The 26,701-nt window shown below is 40.5% G+C and overlaps 1 protein-coding gene across 1 annotated transcript in view; it reads right to left on the bottom strand.

Moving 5' to 3' along the window:
• Positions 1-20,005: 20,005 nt before the first annotated feature.
• Positions 20,006-26,701, bottom strand: part of tox3 (TOX high mobility group box family member 3) — a 57,008-nt gene continuing 50,312 nt past the window's right edge. The window contains exons 5-8 of the mRNA XM_088613679.1: positions 25,438-25,704; positions 24,373-24,600; positions 24,082-24,162; positions 20,006-23,428 (exon numbers count right to left, since the gene is read on the bottom strand). Coding sequence (XP_088469805.1) covers positions 22,577-23,428; positions 24,082-24,162; positions 24,373-24,600; positions 25,438-25,704 — 1,428 coding nt within the window. The 3' untranslated portion in view covers positions 20,006-22,576. The remainder of the gene's footprint in view (positions 23,429-24,081; positions 24,163-24,372; positions 24,601-25,437; positions 25,705-26,701) is intronic.

The following is a 26,701-nucleotide window of genomic DNA, read 5'->3' as shown; positions in this document are numbered from 1 at the left end:
AAAACTCCGTCTTAATGATCTCAACAAAAACAAATGCAGCTTAATTATTTGCACGCCCCCTGCTTTCGCTGTAACTCTCGTCGAGGGAAGTTGATTAAGATACTGGATACTGACCCTAGGTCGCTATAAACCCTTTCATGGCTTTGAGCTTTAGCGTTGCATAATTTCTTTGTTTTTTTTTTAAGTCATCACGGGGAGAACATTTCGAGGAGCTGGGTGTTGGACAGATTCATTTGCAGCATTTCAAGAGCAAACTTCCCCACATCCAACTCCAAAGGATATTCATGACTTGGGACTGAACTGAACTTAATTGGAGGTGTGAGTTAGAATACAAACACAGTTACTGTATGTGTTCTGTAGACGTAATAGAATATGGTTTTATTTTCATTTATACACTTATAATTAAAATATGGGTCAGAAACTGGCAAATGATAATGAATGGATACCCAACCTTTTAATGCAGTACAGTACATATAGCTCTGGCAGAACCTACAGTCTATCACGATGCTGTCAAAGCAACACCAGCCTGCACTAAGGATTATACTATATATAGTGTACAGAAATTGCTCTTGACTGAAAAGCCATTTTCTGACAATATCTTACACGGGAATGGCAATTCGATAAATATTGTGGGGATTTCTGTAACTAATTGGTGTATGGCGTAAGAAAATAAGTGCTGCTCGTTTAGCCAAGTGAGGGATAGCTGGTAACCACGCTCTGAAAGGTTGGCTGCTCTTTCGGGAATAATCTGCTCACTCTTCTATTTATTCTCAAAGCCCAGATAAACAGAGAGATTTCCTTGTCTCATATGTCAAGGCTATGAAAGGAAAGAATGATTAATGAACTCTCTATTTTCTCTATACCAGTACCATTATTCCCCCATCAGTTCCCTCTTTGTTAATAAAAGCAAGTTTCGCAGGGGGAAGAAATAGGGGCTGGGGGCAGGTAAAATACCAGCACTTGTTTATAGTATTGATATTCTCCATTTTTATTCCACTGTACATGTTAAATTAATTCCAAGCTACACAAGGGAAAAAAACAGACCACAATGTCCTATTTTATTATTATTATTTTTAATCTCAGTTCTTTTCTTGTGTCACCATGGTAGCATTCAATTAAAGGGAGGCATTTTATCATGCTAAAAGCACTAATTAATCATTGAGAGAAAGGTTTACCTTAAGATGTATTTTTCCAAGAGGCTGTAAAGCATGGTTATTGCTCAACATTGGTTTATCCTTTTGGATCCTTTGTTTGGTTGAAACAAGGCATCTGAAAGAGATGCTTAAGAAAATTACTTATTTTCCTCTCATGAGATATCAAACCACTCAGAAAGTAAGATTGAAGCGGTTCTGAATGTCATTAAACCCAGAAAAGCTGCCCATTCTTTGTCACTAACCTTAAATTGCCCATGTTAGTCTGAATTGGCTCAGAGGGTCAGACAATATCTAGGGAGGATGATTTTCTTTCTTACGCTACTGACATGCTTTTGTTCAGTGCAGTGTACCATTTTATATGTGTTGAGAAATGTCTCCGACAAAGCCTTAGCTCAACAACCCTAAAGACTTTGGTTTTGTTTCTTATTTGTTGGGTATCTGAGGAAGATGCAAATCAAAACTGGTCTGATGAGTAATACCTCCTAATTTCCCATCATGATGCTAGAAACACGATCAATAAAATTAATAGAATTGGTAATATGAATCAATAGAATTTGACCAGACATTACAACACAATCTGTGTTGCCCACTGAATTGACAATGGCAAATAATCTTCAGCAAGATTTCTTCTTTGAGAACATTTTTTCTAGGAATCAGGTTAATGGAATTGAAACTCTTTCAAAGTTAAGAAGCAAGTTCTTTACAAGAAGGTACCGGGACTTCAATAACTGGTAAATACTTTTTCTGTTAATACAATGATAATGAAATGTAGATTTCAAATATCCGGTGTCAAATACTTCACAGACTTGTAAAAAAGAGGTTAATTAAATGTGCCCATGTAGACATGCCCTTTTCCAAACTAAATTAATATGAAAACATTAATTTAACAGAGAAATTTGTATTACCAGGGTTTGATTTGGGTAACTTCAGGGCATTGCAACACCACACAGCTCTTCGCTATATAGGTATTCTCTGGTGCAGGTCTTGCACGGACTCATAATGAAACAAGTCAGCTTTAATTGAAACTGCAAAGTGACTTGTCTTATAAGAGCAGAGCAGCTGACAGTGTGAGCAGATTTGTTATTTAAACACGTCGAGTCTCATCCGTGTAATTGCACAGGTGAGGCCTGTGGGACCTTTGTGAAGCTTATCAGGAAAATAAGCTCACTAATAAAGTACCCAGCAGCCAAGAGCACTGCGCTTTCTGACATGGCCTGAACTCTAAAGACACGTTTCATCATTTTTCATTTTTGTCAATTTACATCACTGGGCCCATGATTCTGTCTGCTGGAAATGTCAGCCGAATTCTTCCGCTGTTTTGCTAATGTCATAAAAGTTTCCTTTGCCCGCTCTGTCAGAAGGTTAGTCAAGCCATGTGATGCCTTATTTTATGATATGTAAAGCAAAACCACTAATTTGTTTCTAGCAGGAGATAAATAAGAAGACAGAAGAAAAAAAGAAGCATTTTGATTGTGACCAGAGTCCAGCTATATGATCTAGTTATCATCATCGAAGTGAAAGTACTTTTTGCACTTTATAATGGATCGAGTAACTGGGATAATTCAAAGTGAAATGTTATGTTCAGTATCAAGATTTGATTACACTGATGTCTTCATTTTCAATGCCTTAAAGGTCAACGAATGCATATGAATAGACCATCCTATCATAACTTAGGATAAATAGATCAAGGCATTAGTTTATAACGGGAGTATCAGATGGATCTGTTGTGGCACTGCTTCATGTAATATTACACTAGTGTCTGAACCATATAAAACCAATTGCATTTATTTAACAATACCTCCAAATACAAACATTAGTTTCACATGCAATAATTATTAGCAGAACAGATCTGAATTACTTGGAGCAAACATCTCACAAGGTTGCATAGCAACCACAGAGCAAAATAACCTGAACACTATACAGAGAGGAGGTATTATAGACATGTAGAGGATCTCGTATTGTTTCTTTATATAGTCCATTTCACATTCTGGGAAATACATGCTAGAGACTCATTCTCTCAAAAAATGTTTTGGCAAAGGGTCACATAATATTAGTGCATCAAGTAAGATGACTTTGCGAAACAATAGTACAATTTAATAGATTGTAGTAATTAGAAGGTTGTGAAATGTTTGCCACAACCAATGTGTTTAAAAAATCTACAGTCATGTCTGTAGTTTAGGGCAGTACAGATTACAACTTGCTATATTCAGAAGTAATAACCATGTACATGATAGCATTTCTTGTAAGAACTGCACATTCCTTTTGAAAGGCACTAGAGAAAAATATTCAGTTATGCCTCGCTCCTGTGCTGGACAGTGTGATGCACTTAAAAAGCCTGCGACTAATGTTTTTCCCTCAGCACAATCCAGCAGCACCTTTTCACTGGAAGAAGAACAGTTAGCAACTTCTGTTCAATTCCATTCAATTAGGTGCAACAGAATTACAGCAGCGTCACCTTTGCAAATGCAATCAGAGGTCTTAATTAGTGTGCTCAGAATTCTGCAAGCATTATTCGATTGCTCTCTCGGTAATATAGCCATGGCTGATAACAGGATTTAACTAATTAAAAATATTAGGAAATTATTAATGGAAAAGGGAGACGTTGATTCTGTTTTTAAACACACAAATTAAGGTTGGTTACAAAGCAACAGAGGCCATGGAGCCATTCCAGTTTGTTTGGCTCCTAGTAGATAATTAATCCAAGGAATCCATCCAGATGTTTTTGGAAAGAAGCCAGGAGATCGACTTGATCAACTTGGCTGGGAAGCTCGGTCCACACTCCCACAACCCTTTGTGTAGAATAAAAAGATTTAAACGAGTAAACCCAAATGGAAAATATGCCCCTAGATGAATTATAGACATGGGCGTAGGGTTGGAGGTCGAATTCTAGACATTGTTCAACACAGACGAGTCCTGTGACAGAATGGCTGAGGTCTCACATGGGGTGATTATCTATTTTGATTACCTCTGGACTCTGGATTCTGCAGGAAGACCCCTCAGCTCTCAGAAGAGAAGTGGAGACTGGAGCACAGAGATCTCCCATCACAGACTGGACAGTGACCAGCACTTTGATGAGTGGTCCTCACTAGGAGCTCTAGGAACTGCTGCTACTGTTGTTCTTTTAAGCTCCTCACATATTTACATAGCATCTGACGTCATCACATAAAATGTTACTATGCCTGTTCCTGTTATACCATTTGTAACGCCTATAATTATACAAATGAGTAAAAGTAGTTCAAGAAGGTAGCTGCATCAGCATGCGTAGGCTGCAAAGGAGTACGTAAAGGGTTATTCCAGGCTGAATAGAGAAGAAAGGAAACACAACGTTTCAGCAAATTGAATTTGCTAACTATCAATAGGGATGACTAAAATGTTTTATTTCCTTTGCCATAGGAAATATAAATACTGAACACAGTTTATAAACCGCCACAAACAATGTTGCAAACTGAAGATTGAAACCCTTTCAGTTTCTGTCAGAATCTCATGTCCTGACAACGATTCGAAATCTTTTGAACTGACAAGCCCCTGCTTTCACTCTCCCTGTAGGAGACACTAATAACAGACAGGCTCTGATCCCGGGCTGCAGCAATGAAGACTTTGGAAGTCAGGGCTGTCAGCCTGTGTGGGTATTCAGTGCATGATGACTAGAGGACAGCACACTGTTTGGTTTTCCTGAGCAGGTCTTCTTGTGTTTTGGCAGATGCATGTCATTCCCTTAGCTAATATATCATCACAGGTGTCCTGAAAACCACAGCTGATAATAGACTTTGTTTGATAACAGCGATTGCAAGGATAGTGCTCCTGGTTAAATGAGATTTGTTTCTATCTACAGGAGTTTCTGACGGAGGGGGTCACAGAGGCAATCTTGTAAACCTTTTGTGCGGGGAGATGTAATTGGATTATTATGCAAGTCTGATCTAGGCTACAGGTCATTCTTTCTGTATGAGCTTTGCTAAATGGGCCATTTAAACTCACATGGTACAGCTGCCTGGAAAGGTATGCAAAAGAACAATTTTAATACTTGAAATATTTAAAATTTGTATATATTGTAAGAAAGCAGGGTTGGTTTAGACTTCTTTCAATGGGATTAAAAGCCACAAAGCTAAATGAAAATGTTTTCATCTCAGCATTCAGAATGATGGTAAAACATTGCAAAGGGACGTCAGACCTTTGTCTCCTAAACTGTAGGTATTTCAATAAAACTAAGAGATGTTTTATGAGAGGCAAACCAAACTGCACATATTAGCTGGTTTTCTGAAAATTTAATTAATGTCATATAACACTTTCTGTGCAATGGCTCGTTGCCGATTAATCATTCTTTGAGAAAAGATGTCTGCTTACACATTATGTGTGCACTCGTTTGACATCTACCAAGCATGTACTCATTGACATTTACAAACTGGAATCTGCTCATTTGTCGTGGCACATCCTTAATGCACATTCTGTATTGTCTGTTTATGCAATTGTATTAATTAAATGTCTCCACTTGCCAAAAGAGCCCTGGCGAGATTTGCAAATGTTGTCTCAGTGGGTTTCCCTCAGAGGAGCAGAAACAGGAAATAAAAATCTTTAATGAACTGCACGTTCCCTGGGTTTTCGTCTGTAAGAAATGATGTAAAAATCCAGACACCTATGCGCACCTGCAGCAGGGCAGTGTAATCTTTGTCTTGCTACCAGTTCCCCATTTCTCGTTACTTTACCCTGTCTGAATCCCTTCCAGCCCAAACCTTGAGTTAACGAACAAGTAACCACGTACAGGTCATTAACGGACGAAGCGTAAAGTACTGGAGAGACCGTTCCAGAAGTTGAAAGATTTATTAAACCAACACAATTAATTATTAAGCCCAGAATGAGAGAAAATAAGCCCTTGGGGTAGGGGGGACTGGCGGAGGTGATTGAAACAGTGGGAGATGAACGAGAGACCGGTGGGGTTGGATGACAATTTGCGTGCAATTTCCTCTTTTTGGAATGTAGCTCCCTTTTCCGGTCCAGTCCAGCTAGAGTGAAAAACAGCAGATCGGGAAGCAGAAGGCATTTCTGTGGCATGGAGACCATCTAGTTCAGGGGTGACTTCTCACTGGTCTCAGAGAGCCTCATTCCAGTGAGGTTCATGCATCAACCGGAAATTGGCCATTTTTAAGCATTCTGCCCAATTTCGTTTTGACCACTGAAAGACGCAATTTGTTCACTTAAGGAGCTTAGAGATCATTGAAATGTTAACACCATCACTCTCTTGCTCCACCACTGGTGGATACTGGCTTAACTGAACCAAATCTTTTACTAAATCGATCAGAACGCACATGTTCACGAATTTATGATTTGAGGGCGGCCTATATGACCTGTTGAAATATACAGTTAACTCTTCAGGACCTGGGCAGACCATCCCTGATCTGGGCAGAACAGGCAGCAAGAAGCAACTGCAGCACAAGTTCAAAAGAGCCACATTCTGCACTGTGGGCCACAGTAATAAAGAGGCACAGCCGCAGTATCATTTTAGGCAAGGACAAGGCAAATAAAACCAGACTGATACACACATTAAAATAATATGGGGCAGGACTTCAATAAAAGTGAAAACAAATCCAATATTTTTTTATAGGAAAATGTTAAGAGTTTATCCAATAAGAGTAAAATTTTTGGACCAATATCTACGCTCTGTTACAGCTATAATACAACAAATAGCACCGTCACAATGTTAGCTAGTCATGATCTCCATCGGTAGAGATCTAACGGAAGTAAAAACTAAAGCACTGGCTCTTCTCTAGGTTCTGGGATGTGTGGGTCAGCATGCAGGGTCTGTCCCTGAAGAGTGCTGGTCAAAACCTTAGATGAAACATAACCTTTAGTTCCTGAAATTCCTAACATCATGAGAAAGAAACCTTCTACTAATTGGTACTGTGATTACAACTCTATCTACCAAATATCTTTCAGGGTTACAAGGTGCCTTCTCAGCGCAGTCAATCGTCACGTACAGTATTATGAGATGGGTGAATATTCATGACTTCTGGTAGTTTAGCAGTGTCAAAGTCAGTGTCTCACTGGTCAAAGTTTATTGTGTCATGCTGATAAACCCTAATAAGTGTGATATACAGGGTAACTGTCCATGGCTGAGCTTGACATTGTCTACACCTTCTCAGATGGTCCTTTTCTAGCATTGTGAAATAGCAAGAGCTTATTAATATTCCCATTCCCATAATGAACCTCTCTGTTTTTGTTTGGCAGAACCAGTCCCAAGAACTGAAAATAGTGTAAACTCAAGACAGTAGCTTTTTAAATCAAACTGTTTCAAAGAACGACATATGGCCTGTTTTTTTTTCTTACTGCATTAAAAGGTTAACTATGAACATGAAAAATCAGACAAACCATTATCAAGTAGGCCTGTGGTTTATATTATTTATAATGTCCTAACAAAAAACTCAAATAAATGCTTGATTATTATGTATACAATGTTTCTGATCAGCCAACTGAAAAACTAATTTCATTTTCTCATTAGAGGCCTCTCCCTGAGGCAGACTCTCATGTCAATTTTTATTACACTGAAAACAGAAAATTAAAATTATCAGTTGCAATGTAGAAAGAAATGCTTGTTCAGAATCATAGCAGTGAATCAATAAAGAATCTCCTTAAACCAAATAATAATGAAACCATATCTTGAGGAAAATAATAATAATAATGATAAAAACTATATTGCATTTTTCATTACATCAGTACATTGCACAGCATCTGTGGCCTTTTATATCTTAAGAGATTTAGCCATGCAGTTTCAGGTGACTTTAGAAAGTGGCATTGTATTGATTGTACAGTTTCTGGAACTTGAATTTTCAGTGTTTGCAAAATCTTTTCACTGAGCTGTTGGCATGGTTTGTACTGGACCTGAGATTTTATCTGCGTGATTTTTCCTTACGCCAAGAAAATAGCAGGCACTTCAAACAATAATTTCTCTAAAGATTCATTAACTTGATATTTACCATTCACTTCTGCAAGGTGTTTTGAAGTCCAAGGCCAGAGAATTATTTATTGCCTAAGAAGACTTTCCAGAGGATCTCCAAATGCTACACGAGTATATTTTATACAGCAGCCGCAAAAACATTTTTCTTTCTATAGTGCAGATTTATTACATGAAGCCTGTGCAGCCCTGTTTTTTTTTTTAACATACACATATCATGCATACAAACCAGACATTCAAGGTCATTCCTTTAGACAACATTACTACACTGAATTCACATGAGGTGCTTTACAAAAAAAAATCTCTGATTGGTCTTTAATTCTTTTGTTGGCTATAAATTCCTACAAATACAGGGTGATTTAAAACAAAGGTGAAACCTTTTCACTTTGTAGCACAATACACAATGTAAGGATGTATATCCTCACTACAAGATGTGATGCAATAACATTATTCTCTATAAATACAAAACATCAGGTGTGACTAGTATTGTGACAACAAAACTGGACTTTATTACCATTCACATGGGCAAAGATATAAGGAATGATTTGCTGGACTGCTAACAAGGTCCTGACAATTTACTCTGAATAGAATTTAAGTTGACCACTGTGGCTGTGCACCCCAAGTGCCAACAGAGTACTGATTCCATCTCCTCTCCTCCCGATGCACCCCATCTGTTGATTGGCTTTTGTTGACAATCACAATGCAGACTGCTGAAAGGAATTGAGAAAATTTGTCAAATGCAGGATCATCACAGTAAACCATGACACAGAAGAACTTAGGCCAACAGCCAATTGACTCTCTAACTCTTACATGTACAGTACGTTTTAATTTGTGTAGGCAGAACATTCCAATAGTCTGTGTGCTTTACAGGAGATCTGCCTTCGTACCAGCATATCACATGTAATTCTATAAGTGTAAATGTTATCTTGTGTTGCTATTGCCTTGTTACAGTTTACTACTGGTCTACCATGTATGGATTCCTGCACTTTAACTTTGTATAATTTTCCGTATGTATTTGTAACATTAAATGAATGTTTTGTGAAGTATTACTGTTAAAAACTATTCGGTAATAACAGGCCATTAATCATCAGAAATCTGCTTTTTCATGAGGACATTCACAGCAACATGGAGTCTATCCCTGAAGTCTATCCTTGCCACCCTGGGTAGGATTCCAGTCGATTGCAGGACACCCACAGGGACCGTGCAGAGACAAGCTGGCCAAGCAGAAGCAGGAGTAATCCAGAGCACCCAGAGAAAACTCACACACACACTAGGAGAGCATTTAAGCGCCACAGAGAACAAGCCCTGTTGCAGAAACAAATACCTCCCCTAGTGTATTCACATTCAGACGAAAACATTGAACAGACCTGTGCACACGCCAGGACGTCTCTGTTCTGTGAACTACTGCTCTTCCTCTGCTGTAAAGTTGGCCCACTGCTCAGGCACTTCAAGTATATTAATTTTGTGCTTCTTTTGTGACCCTCCCCCCATCGAAACACTCACCAACACCTCAGTGCTCATTCCTTTTTTTAGCATTACGTCTGCCCAGCATTTCACAGAAGAAAGGTCTCCGGACCAACAGACTAATATTAGATTTTAGTGAAACATGTGTCTTGACCTTTTCAGAAAGCACCTCTATTTACTTTTTAATGTAGTTCACCTCGCGAGGTACTGGGTACTGTTCCCATAGCTGGAGTAAAGGTCAGAGCACGTGTGAGCAAGACCTTCCGCTGCTGAATCTGCTTTGTCACCTTCCTTCTTCCCGAGCTGCACCACCTGCCTCTCAAGCATGGGGGGGTTGTTTTTCCTCCAGAATGGGAGCCCTTTGTTCGAGGCTGTGCACGGTCTCCTTCACTCCCTGGTTACGATGCTGTGACTCTTGGCTAAAACCTACAAAACAAACGTGCACGCAGAAATGCCGACTAATGTCCAGATGAATAAAGAAGTTCTGGGTCTAGAAATGAACAATGTGGTGCCCACACAATTATGAGATAACTTACAGACATACATTTCCACAAAACCTCATAGGCATTTTAAATCACAACCTGTATTAGCTACAAAAATCGCAGTGTAAGGTACACAAGCATCCGTTCAATTTAGGATATCTGAAAGGATATTTTGGTAAGCATAGGTTAAAAGTGCAAATTTGTTTTGCTGCAATTTAGTTTGCCGTGATTTCTATTTTCTCACAGGGCCGATTCAGATTAAGCAAGAGATAATTGCTTGTGGCGATTCAGGTAGCTCTATTAAAGAACAAAAGGTTCATGAACCGTGTCTTTTTAAATGCTCTCTGACCAAAAGAAATGAGCACAATACAATTTTGAAAAGTGCTGTGCAGTTTCCATTAATCAGCAATGACAGGGTTTTGCTCATTTGCGTTTGCGCGAAGTCACACAATTCCGAATTTTCCAAAGTGAGAATCTGTGACCCTCTATGTGAAGAGGGTGGGGGGGCAGGCTCTGTCAATTTGACAGTGATCGATGATGCCGCGACAGATTATGAACACAGAATTAGCACATTAGGGCCAATATGATAAATAGACTGACCTCCTCCCCCATTTCGTCCTACAAAAAGACAGATTGCCAGCACTCACTGATTAAACTGTTTCAAGTTGTATATTGAAGTGTTCGCACACTGCCTTTATTTCCTCTCTTCTTACTGCTGGCCTGCTCATTAGGTGGCATTTGTAATCTGTTATTCATTAGCCGTTATAAATGATACGCCATCATCCACGAACGAACAGCCACTAAGAGCAAGAGAGAGAGAGAGGATAAGGATTGAAAGTGACTTCAGTGTGAGAGTATAATTAAACACATGTACACTATCGATCGCCTAAGAAGCTGTAGCGTTTACAAATGAACTGAAGTGCCGATACCAGTAACTTCGAGGTCACAGTGAAAACGAGGAGACAAAGGTAACGCTGTACTCAGTAGTAGCTTTTCATGGCCGCCTTTAAATTGAAAGAAAAGAGCAGCCAATGTTCTTCTCTGCACTCACGCTCGTCACAGACAGACAACCACAAGCGCTCACAACATTAATTACCATTAATAAAATATCTCATCAGAAATAGAATAGGTCAGGGGCTGATAAAACCACAGCTTGAACCATGCTGCTGAAGGAGAGCTGGCAGCCCCACTGGAAATAACCAGTCCACATCTTTTGAAGAATAAGCACACAGCTCTTGAATACTAGGTTGTGTGCGAGTAGTATTGGATTTCCTTAAAGAAAAAAAATCAAAATTCTCCCAGTTAGAAAAGACAAAAATATTGTATACATTATTTATCCAAAAACGTTATTACAATGGTATCCTGTAACATGGTGAAGGCAATTATTTTATTACTATTGAGAGTCATGTGGAAAAATTATCCATGAGCAGCTCTGCGCAATTCAGTGCTAGGTTTGTCTTTGTCCACTCCAGTGTGCTCTCGGAGCGCAGGTAGGCAGCTTTTACATGCAATATTCAAACGCCCAGAGGTTTGGATCTTGGAAGGTGGTCAGAAGGGTACTGTGTCTGCATACAAACTGCAAGTTGGCTACCCTGCTCTGGCCCCTCACTCTGTAATGTACAAACAATGAGAGAATATAAACAATGGATCACTCTGGGCACTGAATGAATTCTGGGGTCAAGCACTAAACCTCTTTTGACAGAAACACAACCCACACTTGTTCTCCTCAAGAGAGGCTGACCTCCCGGCAAAGAAATAATGAATGCTGCTTCTGCATTAAATAGATAAAACTGTGGGGACTGTGTTCAGTTTTGCAGACAAATCACCCTAAATAATAAAGAATAAAGGCATGTTCTGTTTTTTTCCCCCCAGTATATATGATATCCTACCCAGCATGTTTGCAAAACAGAACATACTGTTTGCCATCTCTGGATACACATGCACACAAAGAGATGTCTGGCTAAAGCATGAAATAAGACCTTGAAAAATGACCTTACAGGTCTGCAGTACGAGGAACACAGCTGATAATTAGAACAAGAGCTGCAGCTGGTGAGATTTGAAAGTGCAAAACCTTGATAATTGAGCAACTTGTACGCCTTTATGGAGACCTTTCATCATCACAGTTCTAGGCCTCAGCTGTTTGCACATTGGAAGGTCCACAGACAGTTCTTGGAAGATGCTGCCTGAGATTCCTACAGGCACAGAACATGCAATGTAAATGGAACTGAACTGCATGGGTGATGAACATTCAGAGTAACAGGCACAATGCCTTCAGCCCACTACTAAATTCTCTGAGAACACCCTACTCTAGACCTGTATAGCATAGTAAGTGATATTAACGGGAGTTCTCAGATGTTCTCTGTTTGGCCAGAGGACTGAAGACATCATGGACCATTCCAACTCAGACCTGCTGTAGAAATGCAGGTTCAGAAATTTAAATCATGCTGATCAGGCTCCACCCACTTGAATAAATAAATATGTAAGTCCTTGAACTGACCTTCTGGATGTTAAACTTACTTAATTATTAATTAACAAGATAGTTAGGCGTTCTTAACCTGGACTTTTTTTTTTGCATAGGTATCTGTATTGCATCCTGAAGTCAAGAATGTGCTTTCAGGAAAGGAGACAATACAAGCAAGCACACGTTTTTCAGACAGCAATTAACACCTCCAATTACGGAAACATTCTCATTTTTGTTTTTGAGCGATCATGCTGCTTGGGGTTTATTTTGCAGTCACCCCTGAAGAAAACCTCTTTCACTATTTGAAGGACGATCCAGGCTGTCCTTCACTATCTTTGATTTGGAGACCTTGGCTGAAAAAGAACCAGTCCACACCAACAGATTGGGAAAGCTCTGTGAATGTTAATGCAACTCATGCCCATCAAAGCGAATGGAAGTTCTTGCTTTCTCATTACAAGTAGAAACAAAATGTTTGAGCTGTTACCTCTCCTCTAGTTTAATTCAATTTAAGATTGTTTGCCAAAGGAGACGGCGTGCTGAATAGTACTGCGTTTATCTGCATGATGTACAGTGCAAGGGTTCTCCTGGACATGGATTTAATGGACCCTATGCTTATAGTTCTTGCAAATTACCCGGAAATTTCAAGGAGTTAAATGTTTATGTTTTTCCAAGGCCGGAGATAGAGAGATAACCCTAGTAGAAAATGAGACATTTTGTTTGGAAGTTTGAATTAATATTTCTGACAATGCAAACACAGTTTCAAACATCTCTTCCCAAACAGTTTGATGTGCTCCGATGTAAATATTATTGCAATGCTGACACACACGAAGAAATTATTTCTGCAATGCATTAAAAAATCATTTGTTTCATTCCTATGTTGTATTTTAATGAAAGCCACTCACAAGACTTACTTGTGAGTGAAGCAATTTTCCCCACTGAGAGAGAGAGAAATAAAAAGACGCCAAAACAGCTGCTGGCCTTTTTGTTCTCCAGCTTTTCTGCAAGACAAAAGAAGGAAATGCAGATCACAGTGCAGTGAAAGATAATGGCCAATTTTGTAGAAAGACTTTAGATATCTCCTCTATTTCCAATGGGAAACAAGATTGGTTTGCTACAGTACCTGCACTGTCATGCTGACCATACTGTATGAAAGAAATGTGAAAGTTTTACACTGTAACACACTCGCAAAACACATTTCCATGGGGACTGACTAAAGAAATATACACAACATTCCAAATTAATTAAGATTCAGAATAGCACAGTCATACTCTGCCCTGGTCCCATTCTGCCATCTAATTTATATTCAGCGTTGTCTTGCCAGTAACTATAATTATGGACCAAAACTGTAGTTAATGTGGTACTTCACCAAAATCATCAGGCCCCCCCCCCATCCCAATTCACCAGGCAGCAGCTGTCTGGGGAGTTTTTGAAATATTTGGATTTATTCTTTTGTTTCCATGTTGAAATACCTTCAGTGAAAGAAGGCTTTTTTAATTCTCCCACTTCTTTCCTTCATTTGAATACACCCCTTGCCTTCTCCAAATCATGGACCCCTCACTCTCAGTCCATGTGGGACTCCAGGTGCCGGGCTCGTCCTCAGCAGGAAGTGCCACGTTTCCCCTTTCTTTAATTCTTTCCCTTTCTGTCCTGTTAAGCCCCCTCTGTGTTTGCTAGCTTTCTGAAAGGTTACAGAGCCCGCCGAAACAAGACCAAATTCCTTAAACCCCGTAAAGGAAAGTTTCCTCAGTGTCGACCTTTAAAAGGTCACTGTATAAACACTTAAACTCTCAATGTACTGCAAAATAAAGAAAGTACTGCAGACCCGCAATCAAATCATATAACTCCGCACTGGAAACGGCTGGAAACAGGCACTCCTGAGGGCACTCGGCAGTCTGATCACATGCACACGTTCACCAAGGCACCTCAACTCCTGTTCTGGTGGTGTTTTTCAAAGCTCCTTCAGTTCTGAATGAGAGGATAGCATTTCAAGACAAAGGACGATTCCACACGTAAGTGGAGTTTGCCATTTACTTGCAATTTGCGTTTGTTCCCTACAGAGAGTTGCTATTTGCTTCGAATTCCTCTTTCCACACACACCCACCTACTGTATAAACACACATTCACCCCTGTATATAGATAATTATGTCGCATTTTTCCAATGCTGCTAAAAACACTGCAAGCAATCTCACTAATGTAGTGATTACACTAAGCTGGGTACATCGTAATAGAACATTAAACACCAGAGGCTGAAGCATATCTCCACCATTACACTAATATATAGAATGATTTCCTTTTGTTTTGTTGCCAGGACCATTAAAATGATGTTTATTTTACCCTACTGGCACTCCCTCATAACCAGTTCCCTTCATCATTATTGTGAGGCTTTATTTCCTTTGCAAAATCCAACTCAGAAATTGCTTTCTATTGCAACTTACTTAGCCTATTAATGTAAGTTATTACTGAGCTCACATGTTACTATGGCAACAAAACTGATAAAGTGTACCAGGAGACCACAATGATAGATTACATGTACATGCCGTGTCATATCCAATTAACTCAAATTGACTGTGTACCGCATTATGCCACTGCTCTGAGGAAGATCAATAAATATGGACAAAATCCAACAAGGTTCCCCTTTTTTCCCCATCTGACTGTAGGGAGACTGAGACAGATCATGCTACTATGATGTGTTCTTGCTGCTAAAGGGGGCAGGTGCTGCATAGACACCATTCAAACTTGGCCTATTCAATCCAAACTCTTCTAACTCTCCATTCATGCATAGCAAAACACCATCTGCTCCTATTTTGCCTCGAGCAATCACAGCTGACCAAAAACCGATGATAACAGCTGTTGTGAAAGAAAAGCCAAACAAAAGGGGGTAAAGAAAGGTTAGGCGCAAGTCCGGTGTGGAAAAATATTTAGTGAAGTGGGCAACGGGGGCTTGCACGCACTTAGCCCAAGCTGCAGCTAGACGTAAAATATTTATTCCATTTGTCTAGAAGAGGCTTCAGACTTCAATGGGTCAGGTGGTAAAGGAGGACTGAAAATGAAGCCGGGCACCGTCCATCGCCGTCCATTCTGCACTTTGTGAACATTTACCAACCCGGCAAAGGCCCGAGAACCGCCCTGCGTTCTTCCAGTGAGTATCACCAAGGCAGATCGCGAGGGAATGCGTTTTAACCCTCTAGGGCCAGCACGGTGGTGAAAGCGAAAGGAAAGCTCCTAAGGTAAAGAGAGAACTCACTTGATTGCTTCTAAAACCAGCCCCAGCAAAAGCAACAGAAAATGGATCTCGGCTTCCGCCTTGAGCCACGCATTTGAAACAAACTGAAAACCCTTCCGTGGATTTTCCACGAGCCCAACCCATCACAAAGCAAGCAGTCACATCTGAACTACCTGATCGGCATTACGCTCAATAACAAAAGTTGTGGACAGTGATATGATATTCTTATTAATCCCTTTTCCCCATTATCCAGGAAGAAGAATGCTGCAGGGAAGTGGGTCACGTTAAAGCCTTTGTGTTCAGCCCACAGACCTTCAAGTTACTCTTTCTTCTTCTATTGTCGACTTGGTGCATCATTTGCATCAGACACAAGCCCCTGACAGGCAACCCTCGTAATGTATGGCTGCTGACCTGGAGGAGGGCTGACCAGGGTGGCTGAAAGACTCCCTCGCATGCTTTTGATTCTCAGCTGCCTCAGCTCATTTTAAGCAGCTAGACATCATCATTTCATGCACCACTGCATTTCTAACAGTGCAACAACCAGAAGAATAATAAGTTAGCTCAAACCTCGCAGCTACATAAGTGTATAGTAAATATTTAGGACACTGTCAGTTGTATCTTTTCAATGTACATCTAGCTCACTTTGTCATTTCTTCATGCCACCTGTCTTCTTTAAAGAATTGAGCTGATTGACCTTTTACGCTTTGCTGTGTGCTGAAATGGATTTTACTGGCTGATGAATTTATCCCGCCAACCGACTCTCCTGATATATATATATTGGCTTCACAGATGTGTTCCCTTCTAGGACAGACACAACATCTAGGTGCACTTGTCTTTTTTCATTTCATGGAATTAAGCATGACTGTGGCTGGTCTTTGGAAAACAAAAAAATTATGTTGATCTTTATGGTTGTTATAATTAGAACTTTCCTGTTACATAATAGAGTCATACTTCACAGAATAACCTATAAAAGTAGAATAAGCTTTTCAAAATTTCTGCTTATGTACCTTTATTTATACATCCGTATCTACCCTTGGACAAAGAACCCTTCTCCTTTATTAATCCTTGCAGGACTCACGGGGTACAGATCCCATTTCGTAGTCAAGACTCTGGGGTCAGCAGCACAGAAAAAAAGACTCTTCCGTTCACAAGAATTGTGCTTAGAGAGTGAAGAGGATTAGCTCAACCTTTGTTTCAGTGAACTGGGGGGCACTGCCACAACACATCACTGTCACAAAAACACTAAAGCGGGCATGCAGCTTTATTAGAGGCTTGATTTTAATACACTAAAGATGTAGAGAACTGTACAAGGTGATGTTAGCAAAAGTATCTGCCCAAGCACACTATGGATACTACATAACAATTTTCTACATCATAACATGGTACAACAGCCTTACAATGAGGTCCCAGAGATAAGCCTCGATACTCACGGGCAGGTGAGACTCAGTGAAGATCAGTTTCCCATTTTTCACAGGTCAGAGCTCCTCCATGGCCTCTCCTCCCAGCTGCCTTGTGTACTTCCTTTCGTCTTGCAGGTTTCAAGGTCTGCTACATCCACACGAGCCAGAGGGGGCTTGGAGTTTAACAGGCTTGTAGTTCCTGTTTTGTTTCTACTGGATCCAGAGCAGCTGTAACAGTGTCAGCCATTTTGTTTTGGAGTTGTGTTCAAAGGAGATCAGCTCGATTTTATTGACGATGACCTCAGTTTAAATCTGACTACACTCTGTTCTGGAACAGATTTTACTTAATGTAAAAATCTGTTGCAGAATCTTGTTTTTTTTTTTTTTCAGTCACAGCTAATGTTTTCTGTGGCTGATCCTTTCAAGTATTTGAGGTAGCAATCCCATGATGCTTTGTGATTATATGGGCAACTGCTCCAGTTAAATACATGTGAAAGGTCAAGTGCAGGTGATTGGACCAATAAGGTTTTTCAACATCATACAGGTGACTACATCAGCCAATTAGATTAAACATCTTTTACTTAAGAGAACTTTAGCCTTTTTGCAGTTTTGAAAAACAAATGTGACCCAATCAGATCTTCAGAGCTATAATGGGGGCATCACCACAGTTCTGGCTGTTATTGCTTTCAAAACAACAAGAAACAACACTGATTTTTGCCAAACCTTTCACTTCCTTATTGTGACCACATCCTATCGGCCATGATTGCAAAAGATGCACAGGTAAATCAGCAATTTAGTGTAAATTTATGATAGACATAACGCAATCACAAAACAGCTTTGGCTTTTTTTAAGGCTTGTTTATTTTATTGGTTTAACCGTTTTCCCACCCCTCCAATGAGAAAAGATCAAACCGTCACTTTTTTTTTTCACCAAGAACAGTCCTGTTCAGTACTCCAACACTCCCTAACCCTGTACTTCGCCTTCACCATTGCTGCCTTCCCCCTGCACCACGTCTTTGCTTCTAGACCTTATAAAAATCCCCCAAAGAGGAGAACGATAAAAGGAGGGAGACCAGGTCTTTTGCATAATGTATCAGATTGTGGAAGCAACTTCTAACACTAAACATCTAGCAACTAAACAAGACTGCTGAACTGAACATCCTCCTCCTTCTAACCTCTCTTATATCCTTATGTTGTGAGCAGTGCCATACTTTTTGTTGCACATTACTAAATGTAATTTACTTTTCATTTTCAGTCCACATACTCCAGCCACATCCCCCGAGCGCCTTCCTTTTGACTAGTACAGAATGGAATATTGGCTTTCCACTCTGCACATCTGGCCTACCCCTTGAGCAAGGTGCATGGTGCATAGCTTGAGTGTGGTGCATGACTTGAGCACAGTGCATGGTGCGTGACTTGAGTGTGGTGCATGGCGCATGGGGCATGGGGCATGACTTGAGCATGGTGCATGGCGCATGGCTTGAGCATGGCGCATGGCGCATGGGGCATGACTTGAGCATGGTGGTATTGAGTTCTATACTTGCAAAGGAAGAAAGAATTGAAGGATAATGTTCTAATGCATCCCAAAACATCTATGAATCTTTCAGCCTGTTAAGACAGTGATGGCAGCGGCCATCTTCCCCTTAAGGTAGGGAACATGTGATAGTGTGCCACACGAGAGGCTGGTAGGTTTGTAATCCCCATACAGCGGCTGATTTCTTACTGGATTGAACCTATTGGGGCAGCCTTGTGGCACTTAAAAATAATTATTTAGAACACTGCTACGTTTTTGCAAAGAAAAAAAGGCAAACCTGTTTACAGCAAACATTAAAGAACAGTACTTTTGTGTATAATAATTGGCTAAATGTCATGCGACAAAGCCTCCAGTTAAGACTGGAAATTCACAGACTGTCGCTTTTGGTTATTTTCACTTTGATACACAATCCACACCATTTAATGTCTTGATAAGGAGCATTGGAGAGATTAAGAGATTACAAGCATTATAATAACAACAGAATTTAAGACGTGTCTTTTTTATTTACGGCGAGTATAACCATTCTGACCCGATCAGATCGTCCTTTTCTATACAAACGCAATTTATTCGAACATCGAATTGAAATGCCGCCAGCAATCTTCCACCAGCTATGAGAAAGAGCAGGCGTTAGAGCCATGGGTTCAGTCTGCGTGCGCAGAGCAGGGGACAAGCATTAATTACAGACTGGCAAGGCGGGCTCGTTTTTCAGAGAGGGGCTGTGGGGGAGAGCCCGGGCTGCAGACTCAAGCCCCCACTCTCCGGGTCAGCAGCAGCGGGGTATTGTTCCAGCACCATTGTATGTGTGCACTGAGAGAGAGGAACACAGCACCATGTTAAATCAGGGGAAAAAAAGACACTTCTCCAGCCAGCCTCTTCCTGCTCTCCCCTGGCCTTCTCTGGATGTTTCGCCAATGATTTAGAAAGGAAACAAAAAAGTTCATTAAATGAAACAATGAAAAAGGTTACGTTGCTGTGTGAAGTCATTTAAACCATATGAAAACGACTCCGAGTGTATCTATTGTGTTCTTGAGATCATGGCACTATTTTCATTCAAATTACGCTGGATAATTTATTGCATCTAGTCTTCTAATAGCCCTGATGGCATGTTTTTTATTTAAGTCACACCAATTATTTTAACCCCAGGAGAAGTGTTGTCAGTTTTAAATGGGTTACAAAGATTGTTTCCTTTAATTAGAGAAAAAATAGGAGAAAGCAAATCAAAAACGCAAATCTTTTTCGGTCAACTGCAGGATCTGGTCTCCTCCTCCCGTTTTTTAGAGAAGCTAGAAATGTTTTGGTTCTATTCGTTTTACACAGAGGGCTCATATAAAAATGCTTTTAAAAACACATTTGTAACTTGGTTTTATTGAACAGTCCCAAAAATACAACCCTTGCTGTGAAATATTTGTACACAGTGAACACAATGCTAAAGGGTTATGGAATAACAAAAGCAGCATGCATTATTAATACCCTTCAACATAAATCTGTTCAGAATAATAAATGCCATTTCCCAGAGCCTCATTATTGTGTGTTTTTAAGTCTCGTGTTTTGGTAGTCATGGACACCTACTTTAACATTCTCCCATACCCTCTATTAAGATTCAGGTCATGTACAACACTCGCTGTTTTTAATTTTCATTTTATCATAAGCGGTTTAAGATTGTTGCCAGCGCTTATTTGCAGTTTTTCTCCAGACCTCTTCACTATAGCTTTTGACAGGACAGATGCTGTAATTAATCATGCAGGGGAGAAGGGAATTGCAACTCTACTGAATTCAGAGAATCATTATGGTCTCGTCACCAAATTTCAAAATAAAAAAATATTAAAACACTTTATCCTACAGGTATTTCCAAAATACACCAGGGCAGTGTTCACTTTTATTTTAAACAGTGTTCAAATCAAGTCGTGCGACAAGACACAAGAAACCAAGCAGCTGCGTTACATATGTCTTGTGGTTTTATGGTCATCAGTGTGCCTCTCCTTCCCTCTCCTCTACACCTTTTCAGAGAGCAGACCGATTTGGAGAACATCTTGGAAACAACAAAAAAGGCAAATTAAACAATGCCATTTAGGCTGTGGGCTCCACAATGCTCAATACTACCCGAGCAGAGATTTAGGAATAGCGACTAAATTAAACAAAGATATTAATGTAGCAACAATAATGTTGTTTAGCACCTAGAGTTCAGTTTCCCTGACAAGTTTATTGTATGAAAAGAAAATGTACTGTACATCTTCTCTTCAGATTCTCTCATGTTACCAGAACACTGGAAAGTCACGGGTTACTAAATGTATGTTTTTTAGGGGAATTTTATCCTACCATTTTAATCCCAAACAAGTATACCTCAAAGATCACGAAAGGAAATATTAAGCATACTTGGCATTTGACAAACTTTATGGCTCAATTCATATTATATCAGTTCTGGAAGGTCTCTATATTACATTGTAAATAAGCAAGAATAAATTTGCCTAGTAAGAGTTCAAAAACACTTGGGGTTTTTTACTGAAATGTATTTATTCTATAGCAAGATAAAAAAGCAGTTCTCTTTTTTTCTGTTAAGCAAAATACAAACAAATTAATTGCTGCTATTGTAACTCATAAAAAAGTATAAAACAGCAGTAAATGCACTATGCGATGTTGTAATCCACAGTTCATGTTACCAATGTGAATATTAAAGCTTCACATATGAAAACTTTACAACATGTGATACGAAAAAAAATGTACATCTTTTTTTCTTTTTATTCTTAAAGGAATTCTTTACAGCTGGCACTAAATATTTCCACGCCTATTCAAGTGGCTTTTACAGTGCAACAAAACGGTTTTGCTACAGGTCTTCATTTTCCTTTCAATAAGTACATGGTACTGACCATACGGTTTTAAAAATACACTGATCATGAGACCATTGAACTAGAACCTGTGAGTTACAATTACCATAAAATATTTGCATTTTTTTACACAAAATTGAAAAAAATAAACATAATTTAGGATAGCGTTAAAAGTCTGAGGTAACAAAAGACAAATACATTAAAACGGTGATCCATTTGGAGTGCTGTTTCTGGGTTTAGAGTGAATGAGCTTCAGATTTCCCAACCCACATACCCACCCACCCCCCTTGAAACTTACAGTAGTTTACCATCACAGTTTAAAGACACACAATGACGTGAATGGTCTATGGCAGTTTTTAAAATCTGTTCGATCTTCCTTCTGCCTCGAGCACATGTGCATTACTCTTTCCAAATTCCTCCAGTTTGGATGCCAATGACAAGGTATTGTCTCATGTTTTTTGGGGGGGAGCTGAAAAAGAACAAGCCTAGGACTAGGAGCTCTGACAGCCAGTACTACGCAGAGCTGCTGGAATGTTGAAAAAACCAAAACAAAAACACAACCTTTACAACGAACTGGCCTGTGGAAAAGAAAAAAAAAACATCCATTTTTTCATTGGATGCATTACTGGTTACCAGTACTGTAAGTTATCATGTCCTTGTGATCCCCATCTTATAAAGGGCTTCCCTCAAGATTCACGGCAGATCCAGGTTACACATGGTACAGTGACTCTCCAAACGCAACGTGGTTGTCCTTTCACGCAGCACAACAGACACCGACACCAGTGTAAATAAAGCTTTGCCATTAGAAAAGAATACAAAGTCTCCCAGTGATCATTGCAGCAAGTTCTCTCAGTTATGTGCCCCAACTCCATTCCAAAGAGTGGAGAACAAACATAAGCCCATTGTCTGTTTCCCAGCCTATTTTATAGACAGAATTGGTTTCAGTGCCTTGTCCCATTATGTCTGCATATCCATCAACAACAATGGACAGTTCTTGGTAAAACTTTATTTTTACACACTTCTTAAGTGCAACTTAGAAAAGCAACTTGGATGATGCTTTTATTAGTTTCCGCCTCTTTGTAATTCATTTTGGCTCAGAAGATGCTGACTTGTGATAACACCTGGGCCTGGGCATGAGCTTGTATTTGGGACTGATGCTGCTGCTGTGAGGTGGACTGAGGACTGCCCAAGGTTACAGAGCCTCCCACAGACTGCGGCGTTCCTGGGGAGTGCTGGGGAGGGGAAGACTGGGGTGGATGTGGCTGTTGTTGTTGTTGCTGCTGCTGCTGCTGCTGCTGCTGCTGCTGCTGGAGCTGCTGCAGTTGTTGTTGATGCAGCTGTTGCATCTGCATGTGCTGCAACTGCATCTGCTGCTGTTGCATGTGGTGCTGCTGCTGCTGCTGCTGATGCTGCTGATGCTGCAAGTGGTGCTGGTGCTGCTGCAGCTGCTGCTGGAGGTGGTGCTGGAAATGTTGATGCTGCATCTGCTGTTGGATCTGCTGGTGGTGGATCTGCTGCTGCTGCAGCTGCTGGTGCTGAAGATGCTGCTGCTGCAGCTGCTGCTGCTGCTGTTGGTGCTGCTGCAAGTGCTGCAACTGGTGTGGCTGTGGAGGCTGCATGGGAGGGCTCATCTGAGCCACTCCTGCAGGGGGCGCCCCCACCATACCCCCACCTATCTGGCTGATCAGGGGTGAGGGAATGTTTGTGGGCATGTTTTGAGGAGAGACAGTAACAGAGGTGACAATCTGGCTGCCTGACAGCCTCATCTGCAGTGGTTTGGGTGCGATGGCCCTAGGGAGGGCTTGCTGCAAGGCCTGTGCTGTTGCAGAAACAGAGGGGTGCTGGGACAGCGGGGTGTTCAAGATGAGGGAAGGGGACAGGTTGGTGGACGCCAGGGTCTGCTGGACGGAGCGTATGGTCTGCGCCTCAGCTGACTCTGCAGCTGCCTGTGGACAGGTGGGGAGAACCAAAGAACCCATTTATGTCCGATTGGTCATAGAATCGTTTATGGAAACATGCAAATGAAACTTTGCTAGTGAAGCAGATGGATATAAAAAGAACCATTGTAACTTGGACAACCTAGAAGAAAAAGAAACTGCCAGGAAGAGCTGGAGAGATTTGTTGACCCTTTTCTTTGGATGAAGAAGTTTGCTCTTATATTTTATAGCCATCACAATTCTTGTGCATGGCTACAAAGCATCGCTACAAAATTCAAAGCACTTTGGGATCTTAGATCTCAGATTAAAAGGAAATGTCCAAATAAGATATTTATGTAACACATCTCCTTTGAAATTCTTCCAGACACTCAATTGGATGAAAAAGGGTTCTTCTAATTTCCTTTGTCCACTGCTGGACCACAGTACTCTGGGAAAGCAGCTTTGCACAGATTAAGTCATGCAAGCCTGGAGCACAGCCAATGGAATGGAGGGACACTGTACAGCAAGCTGTGAACTACTGTATGCTGTCATAGTTCACAATATGATATGCATTAATTACAGGCCAAGGCTCTGTTTTTATTGCTGTAGCTTTTAACATTTTAAAAGGCTTATTAGTGATGGCTCATTAGGGCAAAAGGTAACTGAAAATCAGCATATCTCACCTTTGAAACCAAACTGGCTCGATAGGCAGCGAGGGCTTTTAAATATTCTTTTTTGGCGGCTTCGGTTTTGCTTTTATAGACCTGTGGGACACAAAACAAAGAGAAATTAAAGAACAGAAGAGTACTTCTTTGAGTTCTTATTGTGAAAAAAAATGCACATGCTTATCATTATCTACATGCCATATATTATAGTCATAATACAGGAATGGCCAGATGATTTATGGATGGATGGACTGTACTGATGTCTGAAACGGGCATCCTGCAGTCTGTACAGGTGTGGGGGTGTGGTACCTGTTTCTGCTCCTCCCCCAGGCTGTCCCACATGGAGGCCACGATCTTGGAGACCTCCCCAAACGTAGCACTGGGGTTCTGGCCCTTGATGGCTGCTTGGGTGTCTCTGAAGAACAGAGCGTAAGCTGAGACAGGCTTCTGGGGCTCATTGGGGTCCTTCTTTTTCTTCTTCTTGGGGGTCTTGGGCTTCTTCCCAGTGTCCGGGGCAGGACGCTTCTCTCCAATCGCCTACAGCACAGATTCAGAAGGTCAGCAAAATCAAAAACACTAAAGCTTCAATTCTGCTCTTCTCATTCAGTGTTCCAGTTTCTCTGCGTACAGGGCAACATTTTTCAAATATATATCATATAAAATATATAATATAAATACATCTGTTTGTCGATCTGTCATAGGGGTTCAAACTTGCAATTACGAATTAAGCGATGAATTAAATTGCAAGATCACACAGTAACAAACTACACTGAAACCCAGAAGTTAAGATAAATGTGCACTTCTGCATGCTGAACGTATGAAATATTGAGGAAAAAAATGCAAAATGCATATGCATATTTAATCATGTATTCATATTGTATTGAGTATAAAATGCTTTCATATTATGAAGAACAAAAGGTGGTTTCAAGCCAACAGACAACAGGTGAAAATAAACAGGTCATGTGCAAAACATTTGTGAGTGGCGCAAAATGACTTCAGAAGCTTGATGGAGAGCAACTGTCAATTATGTGCCTTTTAAAAGGCACAAAACGATTAATTTCTCCCAGATCTTTCTCATCTGCCGGCTCAGGCCTTCTTTCCTACTAGAGTATCTTCTAAGGATCTGAACACTCAGTACTCAGATCCCGAGTCCTGCAGAATCATTTTAGCGAACAAAAAATACTTGGGTAAATTGCACTGGCTCTCTGAGAAATGTAGAGTGGACTTTAAGATTCTTCTGCGCACACATAAACCACTGGTCAAGCTCCAGGTTGACTTTAGGACTTATTGCACAAGAGCAGTCGAAGATCTTTGACCTGAGATGTGCTGGAAGAGTGTTTCGCACTGGCTGGGAGGTACGGATTTGTCTCTCACCCTGTTTCCTTCCTCGGGGTCCTCCTCATTGATGGAGCTGGAAGGGGAGGGCGTGGCCGACTTGCTGGCGGGGGGTGAGGGGGAGGTATGTGGCATGTTGGGGCCACCCAAGTTCAAGCCCAGCTGTGCGCTGAGCTGCGACTGGTTGATAGTAGTCAGCTGATTACGTGACATCATCCCTGCAGAGGGGTTGCTCATGTTGACCACAGACCTCATGACCATAGAGGTGTTGGGATGACAGTGATGCACATGACTTTGGGAAATGTTCTAAACACAGAAACAAAACAGAAGCAACAGTCAGTTCTGCAGAATTAGATTTTAATTATTTTTCAATTCAAGGATATATATATATAACTGTTTTACTCTTAGAATTAGATGTAGGTCTGTTACATTGTCTTTCCATTAGAGCTCTTTATAGCCTGCACAGCTCTGTTATCTAAAAGTACAGATTGCACTGCTTTGATGTAAACATTACAGGATACCCCCAGTGTGTTTAGCATGTAAACAACTGACTGTTTTCAATATATATTATCTAATGTTCAGTAGATGAACATTTCCAGTCCTTGAGGGTCAGAATCCTTCAGAATTTCCAGGTATCTTTAAAAAATTTACTTCTGAAAACCCATTGAAAAGTGTCAAAACTGTTCCTAAGCTAATGACCAGCTCGATTAAGACATTAAGAACACAGATGGAAAGAAAGCCGCAGACTCGGTGACCAATCTAGGACTGGAGCTGTGTACCCCTGGATACAAAATCCAAAATTTTAAATATACATTGAAAATATTTGTACACATGTAAGTAACAAGACACAGGGATAAGAACTGAATGATGACACATTCTTATCTTTCGCTGCCTCATTTCTTTTCTTAACAGCACGCAGATGTAACAATTCATCCGGAAAAGCCTTTATGGAAAATACAGTAAAATTGTTTGCATTGACTGCGCTGGAACACAAGTTACAGCCACTGCCATTCCAACAGAAGGAAGACTGATCAAGAAGAATCAAATGCTGACAAGGAACTGTGCGAAATAACTGAACACAATGAGAAAGCGATTTGTTCTCCCTGAACACATCCATCAGGTATTCAGCTGCATAAACTCAATCTCTTCAAATTTCATTGTAATATCAGGAGCTCATGCAACAAGCTTTATTAAAAAGACCCACGAACCCCCTATTTAATTCTGAATTCCATACATCTTTTTTTTTTCTCGAAAAAGGCAATATTGATTTTTCTGCCTCCGTGTTCTTTGTTTTTCCATAGTA

Source organism: Lepisosteus platostomus, chromosome 20, assembly GCF_059453375.1.
Source record: "Lepisosteus platostomus isolate fLepPlt1 chromosome 20, fLepPlt1.hap1, whole genome shotgun sequence".
Taxonomy (NCBI): Eukaryota; Metazoa; Chordata; class Actinopteri; order Semionotiformes; family Lepisosteidae; genus Lepisosteus; species Lepisosteus platostomus.
Note: the sequence above shows the minus strand (reverse complement) of the source record. Positions and strands in the feature narration are given on the sequence as shown.